Source organism: Aphelocoma coerulescens, chromosome 2 (assembly GCF_041296385.1).
Source record: "Aphelocoma coerulescens isolate FSJ_1873_10779 chromosome 2, UR_Acoe_1.0, whole genome shotgun sequence".
Classification (NCBI taxonomy): Eukaryota; Metazoa; Chordata; class Aves; order Passeriformes; family Corvidae; genus Aphelocoma; species Aphelocoma coerulescens.
This window is the reverse complement of record NC_091015.1, coordinates 66652727-66665232: the sequence shown is the minus strand read 5'-3', so window position 1 is coordinate 66665232 and position 12506 is coordinate 66652727. Positions and strand designations below refer to the sequence as shown.

General features: G+C 35.7%; 1 protein-coding gene across 1 annotated transcript in view; it reads right to left on the bottom strand.

Annotated features, from left to right (window-relative positions):
- Nucleotides 1–3750: 3750 nt before the first annotated feature.
- The window catches only part of LOC138105162 (solute carrier family 12 member 7-like), a 33133-nt gene continuing 24377 nt past the window's right edge, over nucleotides 3751–12506 (bottom strand). Inside the window, exons 5-9 of the mRNA XM_069004843.1 lie at nucleotides 11074–11172; nucleotides 10363–10420; nucleotides 6932–7106; nucleotides 4991–5109; nucleotides 3751–4324 (exon numbers count right to left, since the gene is read on the bottom strand). Of these exons, the coding sequence (XP_068860944.1) occupies nucleotides 4222–4324; nucleotides 4991–5109; nucleotides 6932–7106; nucleotides 10363–10420; nucleotides 11074–11172 (554 nt within the window). The 3' untranslated portion in view covers nucleotides 3751–4221. The remainder of the gene's footprint in view (nucleotides 4325–4990; nucleotides 5110–6931; nucleotides 7107–10362; nucleotides 10421–11073; nucleotides 11173–12506) is intronic.

Here is a 12506-nt window from a genome sequence, read left to right as displayed (position 1 = left end):
AAATTTTAGGTACTTGGAACAGACTTTCCACTATTCTGTTCCAACTAGGCTGCCGAAGTGAGAGTTGAAAGCAGTTATTTAAACTGGGCCTGCATTGCCTCCACCTAAGCATGTGTGTACACTTGTTTGCTTAAAAACTGTCCAGAGGCACAAATAACACATTATCCTTGCATCAGTGAGAAATGTCCATAAACAGAAGCCATTAGGAAAAAATTCTGAAATATATTCTCACATTGGCTCAAAACTAAAATGCAACACAAAAATCTACAGCAGTCACCTGTGTTGTCACTGACTTGTAAGGTATCTCTTATCCTCTGGAAGATTCCCAGAATTAAATATTACCCACAGCAGAAAAGAATAAATTGTATTTCTGTAGTGGTTTAACACTAGCCAGCAACCAAGGCTCATGCAGACTCTCACTCACTCCCTCACAAGTGGATTTGGGAGAGAATCAGAGGGATAAAAGCTAGAGAACTCATTAGTTGAGATAAAGACAGTTTAATAGGAAAAGCAAAAACTGTGCACACAAGCAAAGCAAAACAAGGAATTAATTCAATGCTTCCCATGGGCAGGTCCCCATCATGCATAATGGTTACTTGGGAAGACAAACTGCATCACTGCAAACATTCCCCCCTTCCTCCCTCTTCTCCCCACCTTATATATTGAGCATGATGTCATATGGTCTGGAATATCCCTTTAGTCAGTTTGGATCATCTGTCCCAACAGTGTCTCCTCCCAACCTCCCCTAACTTCCTTGTCAGTGTGGCAGTACAAAAAGAAGAAAAGATCTTGGCTCTGTGTAATCCCTGCTCAACAATAACAAAAACATCTCTATATTACCAACCCTGACATTTAATCAAGAACAAATCCAAAACACAGCCCCATACCAGCCACCATGAAAAAAATTAACTCTACCCCAGCTGAAACCAGCACAACTTTCTATACTGTCTTCTGCTCAAAATCCAACCAAGGCTGAGCCTTTTTATGGCACTCTGTGTTCATTCAACTGTACATGCCACAGCTTTTTAGACTTTCATATTTAGTAGTCTAAGCAAAGAATAGTAAATCTTTCACATGTAAATTTTTCCTAAGTAATTAAAACAATTCCTAAAATTGTTTTATGATTAATTAGCATGATAAATCTTTTTAATAAGTTCTGGTGATTCTAGAAACTAGTGGTGGTAGAAGTTTTGAACCAGTTTACTCATCTTCATCCCACTTCAGAATGAGCAGAAGTTTTGGTTGGTTTTTTTTTTCCATGCGCCTTACTTTGGGCATTATGCTAGTCACCTTTTAGTGCTGGAAATTACATCCTTAGTTTCCAAAAAAAGTGGACCTAGACAGAGTATAGCTTTAGTCCTTTCCTCTTAAACAGTTTATGACCCATATTTAGAAAAGGAAAAAAGTTACAAAATTCATTTTGTCACTACCTTGACTTGTGAAACTGTAGCTATACTGTCTTGCTGTTCAGTGCTGGCTGAGGCTGGTGATGCCAAAAACAACTCTCATTTGAGACTAGGAATTCCTTATTCCAGAGAGGTATTCTTCCAGCAGTTAGAGACATGGACAAGTTCATCCTGTCCCATACCATCTGTCATAGCTTATTAGATTAAGCACATTCAGCCTTCCATTTCACTGCTTGCTAAAAAGTCAAGCTTTTTCCTTCCTGAATGAACCAGCTCTATGGACTAGTCCTCATAAATAAAGTAAGAATTAACACATCAAACATCTCAAACTCTGCTTGACAAACCCATTAAACTCACCACCATGTACACTAGCATTGTAACACGGTAAGACAACGATGCTTATCTTCTTGTTCTCTGTGGGTCTGGAATCTTTCAATTTCTGTATTTGGGCTAATGTCTCTTTATTTGAAAAAAGCTAAATCTGTTTTCCCAAGTTTAGTCCCAGTATCACCTTAAAAATATTTAGTAACAAACCATTTCAACAACTTCCACTTGAGCATTCAGTCTAAGATGGTATAAGAACATCTGAAGATCCTTCTTCATTTGAATACTATTATCATCCATTTGAGCGACGGTGAAGATACGCATTTTACATTTTCTCCAAACCTACCAAAAAGATACATTATAACAGTTTGTAACACGGTGATTGCTACTACCATGCATAATTTGAACAACGTGAAGGAGTATTGAATTAGATATGCTTAGAACCATTCAGTGCTAGAAAACTAAATCCCAGCCATTTTCTGTTGTCCTTGCCTTGTGCTGTCGAAGGAGAAAAGGCAGCAACATCAGCATACCACCATCATGAACAATCCACCACACATCTGTATTTCCTTCAGTAAAACGTTCTTGATTTGTTGGAAATAAGTCAATGTTTTTAGCCACCAAAAGTGCTTGTTGAGCTGCAGTTGTTTCTCGTACAGTATCTGTAAGGGAAAACAAGACATTTAATCAAGAACTCCTAGTTTTCATTTACAGATTTTGCTTTTGTTTATAATTCAAAAGTTTCAACCCTCCCAGATTTTGCTGAGGCAAAAGAGGAATATCCTAGGTGTCTTGGCAAAAGACCTGGGTGTCTTGGTTCCAGCGGTTATTCTACACCACTTCATGCCATTGCTGGAAGCAAGGGGGAGTATTTTCCCAAGAGAAGGGGTTCCTTCTGGTCAAATAAACATGGTGCTGATTCCAAGGTGGAGGGAGTGGTTGGGTGGCACCAGTTCCAAGGCAAGTAATAAACAACTTTGTTACTTCCACCAAAATAGTTGATTAGTTTAAATTCAATTTGACTCATCAATTCTATTCCTCACTTCTGTTGTGGTCTGTCTCTCCAGCAATAACACAAGTCAGTAGAATACAGAAAACAGTCTTCTAAAAGTTATAAAGAAAGAATGACTAAGCTGAAAAAATTACAGAAGTATTGCCAGACTTAAGTCTGTATGCCTGGTTTGCCCACACTTATTATCAAGTATAGATGTAAATAATTTCAAAATGGACAGTTTTGTGTATACTTTTAGTCACATACAACCTCCCAAATTCATTTTCACCCAATTTCCAAATTAGAGTTAGCTTTGACTATATCGACAGAGTGTCAATAGACCCAAGTTTGGTTTGGTACCTTTAGTTTGCTTCTTTAGTACATTGAGTTAAATTTTAAACTAAGGGAATGCTTTCTACCAGTTCTGAGCACAGCAGTCTTGTAGTTAGTCTAAATAAATAATAGCCGCTCTTTTATGTCTGAATTAACCTAAGACTCTACTTTCGCTCAAAAAACAAAATGCCATCCCAATTGCAGCTGAACATTCCAACACCTGCTTTGGCTAGAAGTAGTCACACAGTGAATCAGCTGCCTCACGGATGTCTCTGAGAAAAATATAAAAATGAATTGTTGCCAAATGCATGTATCTGGAGGGTTAGGTGTCAAACTAGTATGTAACTACGGAGCAGATTCAACAAGTTTTTTCAAAGCTAAAACTGCAACATTCCATTTTCACTCAACTCTTTGAAAGGAAAAATCATAAGCAGCTCTTACATCCTAAAATCACAGCAGCTTATCTACTAAATGCTCTAGTATTTAAGGTTATATTAGCAGTAAAATTTCTCAATAGAATTACTTTAAATTAAATTATGTACTTTTAACATACAGTTAAAAAAAAAATAAAGCAGTTTCCCAATCTTAGTTTGAAATGTTTAAACTCTTAACATAATTAAAAAAGACTAGACAAAAACCCCACACTTTCACCTTTTGTGTTATTGATCTTTACTCACTTTTTAAAAGGTTGACTTCAGTTACCAAATGCTATGTCCAAAGCATATTTTAAAACCAGTCATCACATAATCAATGAGCCAACTGATGTATATTGAAAGAGATTTTTTTTCTGTAGAAGTTTTGGGTTTGTATATTTTTTTGCACAACCAAAATCAAAATTGTCCTAACCTTCCTGAACACTTTTACCAGTTCTCCTTAAGTATATACACAATTCAGATTTTATGGTTTTTCATCCCCATTTTCACACAGAAGATCTCTTGGCTTATAAGCAGAATAAAATGTCATCCTGTAACCCCTTTCCAAACCAGCTACACTGATCATGAAAACATGTGGCTAATGTTATTACTATGGTGCTATTCCAAACACATGAAAAAAAATTATGCTCTAACTCATTTAGGTCAGAAAGGAGATTTTGTTTTATTATTGCAATAAAATCAACAATTTAGGGTGTATAGTTAGTTTTAACCCTTTTGAATGAAGAAATATTCCCTACCAGTGGTAATACTTGAAACGAGGTCTCCAGTTGGGAGTTCGCAAAAGTGTCTGAACTGCGCAAGCCAGATTTACAAACATATAGCACATAAGGAAAAACCTGTTAAGAAAGGAAGAGCATTTTCTAATAAGAAATGTACTAGACAAATGTGCTTTAAAATGTAAACAGAATCCAAAAAAGGGAAGAAATGGATCCATTTTCCTGTGCACTGTGTTTACAGTGGCCAAGAGAACACAAGACATACATTAAGATTACTTATAGAATATTAGGCCTCAAAATATGGTATCACATGTATTTTGGAAACAAATGCAGCAAATAACTGACAATCATGGTGTATCATTTTTGGCTGGGACAGAGTTGATTTTCTCTTTCTATAGTAGCTCAGATGGTATCATGTTCTGGACAATGTCAATAAAATAAAATTCTATTCATATTCTAAAATGTTGAATTGTTTTTTCTGTCTCTGTTAGATGCACTTTACTTAAATAGCAGTAATTGTTATTTGAAAATCCAAGTTTTTTTAAAAGTGGAACATACTTTTATTAGCATTCAAGACCTCTGTCATGGAAAAAATTTTTTGGGCCTAGAAATCAGTTCAACCAAAACATTTTGTTGTTTTATATTATCTGTGGGATCAAATAGAAATACAATTTGCTAGAAAACAAAGTCTAACGTATTATTTCAAAAAGAAAAATAATTACCTACTTAATTTAAAAATAAAATACTATTTAACTTAAGAACACAAAACACCGCACTCATACTTACATTGAAAGAATTGGTGCTACACTGTCCAATGAGGCTATCAAAATTCCTATTTCACAAATACCAGCAGTGAGGAGCAGAGCCCAAGTTGGTTCTCCATTTGCTTTTCCATGACCAAATATCTATTTCAATTCAAGATTAGGGAAAGCTGTTCATTATACAATTATGAGCCATGGTACAAATCATGAACTAACTTACTTAGTTCTAACTGGAACTAAAAGTAGACATTGGTTACAAAGGAAAATGATGCAATCTATACTGTGAAAAATCAAAACTAAAATTGCAGAACACATATTTCCAATATTAAATATGCTTACTAATGTAAGCAATGACTACATAACATTAAAGTACTATTGCAGCTGTTGTTGAAATATTCTTAAATAAATTAAAAACCATATGGATAAGAAATTTATGCCCAGTAAAAAGTTAATACAGTATTTTTTGTAACACAGAAATGAGGTGTCAATTCAGTCCTTATCAACATAATAACATAAGGAGGACTTGGATAAGACTATGATCCTGCACAGAGCCCTACCCAAAACCATTTTGCATGTGGCAATTTCCTTTGTGGAGAATTCTATCCAGCTATACTGGTGACAGATAGCAAAATGCTTTGCCTGAAGTTCCAGTGGTATTTATTCTCTTCTGTATTTCTCCATTCAATTACAGAAATTAAGTCCTTATTCATTCTCCATACTGTCTTCTGTAGCTTCCTGTCCTCCATCAATTTTCCTACCATTATATTAAAATCCCCCTTTTTTCTACTCATGTTTCAAGTATTTTGGTTTTTTTTCCTCAAATATGTCATACTCTTGCTTCTATAATAATCTCCTTTCATTTCCTTGATTGTCCATGCAGTAGCCATATCACTCCAAAACTGCAAGTGCATCCTCAAGTGTCAAATCCCTCTTTAAATATACTGCTTCTCTTCAATTCCCTTTCTCTCACTTCCCAAACCACAAATCTTTTCCTTTTGATTCTTCACTCCTTTCAAGTCTAACTCTGAAGACATGTAATTATAATGTCACCCTCTCTGTACCAAATTTTTTCTTCAGGCAAAAGTAAATTTTTCTTGTTTCTCTTTCTCTATACTACCCAGCACTTACAACTTATTGCATTATAACCCCTTTGTGTTGACAAATCGAACTCCACCACTACTCAGTCCCTCCACCCTAGCATACTTAGTGTATTTACTTCCCATTACAGATACTGATACTCTTGCAAGTCTTGAGGTAAGCTTTCAAACTCCAAACTTCACCATAGAGATCACAGCTTTACTCTCCAGACACTATTATCTTTCCGAGCCTTATTTACTAATTTTTAATTCAAGTGTTGTTGTTTAGGTTTTGCAGAAGCAGCCAGCAAGAATTCTCTCATCATCTTCTGTTTGCCAGCTCCCTTACTTTGAGAAAAATCTGATTTATTTCTTCTTAAAACATGCACAGAGGTGTTGGAACAAATCTTCATGTTTGGAGTAGTGGGATAGAATTCTACTGTTATATCTTTGCTGACTTCGTTTACCTTACAAAAATGAATAAAAAGTAGGTTTATATCTCCATAATATGAGAAGTATTATGCATTTCCATAGTGAGATTAAATAACTGTTCACAAATACAAGCAGTAAACACAGCGTGGAGTCTAGAATTTCAGTTATTAGTTGCTTCTTAGTTCATTTATTTCCATTTATAGAATACTATATTCTCAGTTTGGAACCACTAACTTTCATGTGTAAGAACAAACATAATTAAATTGCACTGCACAAAAGTACTGAAGCTCAAACTTTGTCCTACAATAGCCTGATCTATTATTCTACACAAATAGAACTGAGTTCCAAATCTTTTCTTCACATTCTACAGGAACAGCAGAAATAATGCCTCATATTTTTTTGTCAAAATAGAAGTCACATTGGAAGTACTGTAACAACAAGAACAAAAGAAATCTCACTTGAATAAACGGTACAATGCCATCTCTTGCAATGGCCTGCAACAGCCGGGGTGCACCAGTGAGACTCTGGAGACCAGCGCCACATGTTGAAAAGAATGAACCAATCACAATAACCCATGGAGAAGGCCAGGCCAGTGTACCAACCACCAGATTTCCATTAACTGCTTCTCCAAACCTTAGGAAAGAACAGGGGAAACAAAAATAATTAAAACAAAACAAAAAAGAATCAGTAAGCATTAAAATAACTTTTAATATAGTTTCAACACCCACATTTCAATGTTTTTGGACAACAGCACTTTTTAACAATAAACACTATGTTACAGTACACACTATAGGATTTCCCAACCAAGCAATCTCTCTTTACCGTGCTGTTTTAAAGACAGTAAAATTGCTTCACATTAAGTGCTGCCTCTAAGCAGTTATGTAGCAATTACCAAATATCTTGGCAAACTTTTCAGAATTAACAGCAATAGCAGGAGTATGTACATATGTATCTTACAGATTCTTGTGACAGCTAGGAACTAGATGGCAGAAATCTGTTCCACTAGTAATACAAGTATACCCTGGGGCATAAGCAGGAGATTCACAAAAAGTATTAGCCCTTCCTTTTAAAAGTGTGACACTGACAGACAACAAGTAAACAGAGAAATTACTAGACACAACGATTTTGAGTTTTCCACATCTTCTGGCTGTTTTGCTACCTGATGCAATTTTTAATTTACTACAGCAAACAAGTGGGTAGAAGTCAGGAAGAGGTGCTTTCATCACAGTCCTGAGTGTCCCATCCAATACTACCGCCACTATTTTTTTTGATACTTAACTTAATGTTAATTTAGGCATGACTTGAATAAACTACAAAAATGTTATTCCTTGCTCACCCCTCCTTCGAATTGACAGTTTTGTTTTAAAAGCAAGTAAGGTTCTTGTAGTTCAATCTTACTGTTGTTAGTAAGCAGCCAAAATTTATTTTAAGGCTATCTCTACCGTATATATATATATATATATATCTCACTATTATGTTTTTCCAATGAGTTCAGGTTTTCCAAAATAAAAGGAAAAGTCTACAGAAATGAAAAAAGATAAAAACTAAGAAAAATTAAGTGCTTTTTATCTTTTCAGACCTGCTATTAAAATAGGGTCAAGAAACACAGCAATAAAGTGAATAAAATAAGTCAGTGTTCAAATTCTTGCTTATGCCCAAGTTTGGATGCATGACTACATATATTTTCAGCAGAGGGGAAATGAAAATGTAAATCACACTCCTCAAAATTATAGGACAAAACCCATAGTGTGCTTCTATATCAAGATTTATATAACTACACATTTATTCTTTGTTCAAATTCTAATGCCTGTTTTTTTAACTAAACACAGGATAGGAATAACTTGAAGAGATGTAAGAAACAGAAAAATGTACAACCTACTTTTTTCCCATTGCAGACATAACAATCATAATGAAAAAAGCCTCAAAACCCAGTTTTTAAACCAGACTAAAAATCCATACACTTTACTATTCTGATGGATTTCAGCCACATAAAAACTGGCAGCAATGTAAATGAAAGTTCATGGATTCAAGGCTCTTGCTGCTATGCAACCTGCTCTAATGATAGATAACAGCTTGGAAAATTCCCTTCCCCTCTGCCCTGTAAATTTAAAAAATGTGAGTTTATAGATATTAGCTCTGCATTAATTTCTTATTTCAGAATTCATTTACTATTTCCTAGGCAGTTTGATTTGACTTTTATATTTACTTTGAAGAAACAATTACCAGGTATTTTCACTGATGCGGCAATATAATTTTAAAGTGAAAATCACAGAATCAAAGAACGAGTAAGGTTGGAAGGGACCACAGTGGGTCACCTGATCCAACCTCTCTGCTCAAGCAGAGTTATGCCAGAGCACATTGCATGGGATTGCATCCAGATAGTTCTGTAATATCTCCAATGAGGGAGACTCCACAAGCTCTCTGGACAATCTGTTTCAGTGCTCAGTCACCCGCACAGTAAAGAAGTTCATCCTTGTATTCACGTGGAACTTCCTGTGCATCAGTTTCTGCCCATTGCTTCTTGTCCTGTTGGCTGGCATCACTGACAAGAGCCCAGGTCCATCTTCTTGGCACCCCTCCTTTACTTACTTAAATACATTGATGAGGTCCCCTCTCAGTTGTGTCTTCGTAAGGCTGAACAGGCCCAGTTCCCTCAGCCTTTCCTCGTAAGAGAGATGCTCCAATTCCTTTATCATCTTCATAGCCCTCCACTGGACCTCCAGGGACTCCATGTCTCTCATGTACTGAGGAGCCCAGAAATGGACACAGCAATCCAAATACTGCCTCACCAGGGCTGAGTAGAGGGGCAGGATCACCTCCCTCGACCTGCTGGCAATGCTCTTCCTCCTAGTGCAACCCAGGATTACACTGGTCTTCTTGGCCACAAGGGCATACTACTGGTCCAGTATAGAACCCTGGGGGACACAGGCCTCCAACTAGACTCTGCCACTGACCATGACCCTCTGGGATTTGCCAGTCAGCCACTTCTCAATCCACCTTACTCTCCACACTTCTTGAGTTTACCTATGAGGATGCTGTGAGAAACAATGTCAAAAGCCTTTCATGGAAGAAACCTGCTGCTTCTTGTATTAGTTTGATTAGAAACCAGCTTTTAACTTCCGGTTTTCCTTCTAGACTAATGAAATAAGTAGTCTCAGCATCAACTTCACCACCTTTTAAACAATACCCCACTGCCACAACCAAAAGCAAACCTGGGCCTCAGTAGAAAAGAGAACCAGACACCAGCAAGAAAACAAATGTGAAACCTGACAAAAATTTCATCTTAACCAACTTCTCCTAATGGAGAAATTGATAAAAATCTGGAGATTTTCTTCATGCTCATATCCATCACATTTATTCCCTTCATCCTTCATATTATGCCTTAAATTTGTCAGGCAATTACATGCTTGAAAATCAAGATGACTCCTGATGTACAACTGAGATTTTAAAACAAAAAATAGTCATATGTCTAGAGGAAATCATGATGGTGCACTGCAGTCTTATAAAGTCCCCTTGTCACATAACTCCCAAATTTTTTAATTGGTCTTCAAAAGCCTATTACTTCTCCCAAAGTAATATCCCCTTATCCCCATGCATCAGTTCTGCAAATACTAATTATGAGTTTCTTTGTCAAGGACATTTTATTAGGCTGGTTCAACTTCAAACATTTATCTTAGGTTCTGCTTCTGCTTCTTGAAGGCATACAGTCTGGTAACCTGACCAGTTTTTGCAGCCATCTCAGTTTAACAGACAAGCTTTCCCTCCAGTTTTAACCTAAGCAAAATAAATATATACCATATGCATATTTCACAGAAGAGCCATTAATAAGTCCTATTAATGTAACTTATGATTATACTCCCTGTAATATTAGAAGTTGAATACGACTTACTTATCTCTTAATATCACACCTTCTATACAGGCACCAAACAACACTATACAGGAGAGATCTGTTACTGAGACTGAAGGAAGATTACTCTCTAAAAAAATCACATAGAAAAAACCCCACCACTTTTCACCTAGGTATGAAATGAAAACATCCACAACAATGAAAGTATGTGTGTGCATTTCCTGGTTGCTTTTTGTTTGTTTTTTTTCGTTCTTCCATGCTACAATTTTTTAGTTTATGTTCTTCATGACTGTATTCGACTCATAGCGATTTGTGAAGTATTGGAAGTAGCCAGTTCATATATCATGCAACAGAACAGGTATTTTCTCATACAAATAAGCAAGTACTTGTGTACATTAGGTTTTTGAAGGACCGACAATTTCAATTGCTGGTTGTTTGGTTTAAGATCTGGTTATACTGAGTATAACAACCACCTGCCAACTGAAACATAATGCTAAAAACTGTTGGATCGCTTGACTAAAACCATCAATTATATATTGGAATTTGAAGCACTAGTAGAATATAGAATACATATATTTGTTAATAAATTTTGACATATTTTAATAATATTTATAAATAATACTGATATTTTAGACAAATATAAAATATTTCTTTTCAGTTTAGATTTCATTCATTTTATACTCAGGGAACTCTAACGACTTTCCGGTAAAAATTCTGTTGCACCTACAAAATGTAGACTAGAAAAAAGGATACAAATAAAAGATGTAGTTGAAATAGCCAAAATCGTTCCAGTAGGAATAGATTTCTGAGCATCCTTTAGATCTCCAGATCTGTTTGAACCTGCCATAATACCTTAAAAAGAGACAAAATTTATGTCATAAAAACAATTAGCAATAACTCCCTGTTACTAACTAATAGAATATGAACATCTAATTTTAAGCCAAATTTAACTCAGGGATTACCAATGGAGCAGGCTACAAAAGTATAATATAATCCTTCACAAATAGTCAATTTATAGCTTCATTTTATTCAGAAATCTGTGTTACTACCCACTTGAATAAGCAAATCCTATAAAGGTTAGTAAAAAGACAGATTAAAAAAAATATTTTTCAAGCATAACCTCAGAATAATTCTTGAAATGAAGGAGTAGCAAAATACTGGGGATGGATGTTATAAATTAATAGGGATTTAGCAATTTTAGCCAGTGTGACCTAAGGCACTGACTTTCTACTAAACAGACCATCAAAATAGCATATGCAAGCAAATCAATAAACTAACAAAAAAAAGCTTAGAAGCAAAAAAGAAAAGAGCAGGCAAGAAAAAGAATGGTTAGAAAAATCACATGTACACATGTATGTGAATCTAAAAAGAGAACAGAAGTACTTTGTAGAACATACTGTCATAGGAGGGAAAGAAACCCATACAATAACTATTTCTGCCATCTCTCCTAGAACTGACCTGACCACTGGAAGCAAAAACATAGAAGCTAATGTCAAGATGCTCCAGTGCAAAAACACTGTCAAACTCCATGGAATGAAACATTAACCATGGGTTCAGATATGATGAAATGTTGGTAAGCATCTGAAGTAAAGAAATGGGAGCAGTGGGGTTCAAACAATGAATACAAAGGGACACTTCCACTTGATAATACTAGCAAACAGTGCTGCAGCTTCTTATTGGAGTTCTGTTCTGTTACTTGATATTACTTCAGCTGGGACTTGAGAAGAAAAACATGTCTGGCTGTTTCAGTCAAGCGTGAGCTGAGGAAAATGAAATACAACTAGTTTAAGCTTGACAAAAAAGTCTACACAGTTAGTGTAGCAAAAAAATATTGGACGTTTAAACAAAGCCCAGGCAGTTAACCAGGCAGCTTGAATACCTGCAGAATCATTTGAATATTAAACTGTTCTCATGCCTTTGAAGATTAAAGTATTATAAAGGTATGCATCTTATTTTGAATAAGCATTTAGTAACCCATAAGGATTTTGCCTTCTTTTCAGACATAGAAATGGCCCTTAAACAGATTTCCTGTTTAAGTCCTATAACCTCCAAAAGTCATCAGCCATGACCCATGTCTCCCTAGCACCAGAAGGTTTTAGGTATATAAACTTGGACACAGAAACTAGCAACAGAATGAGTCACCAATAAGATTGGTGAAAATGAAAAATTTTCACATGAAATTTTTT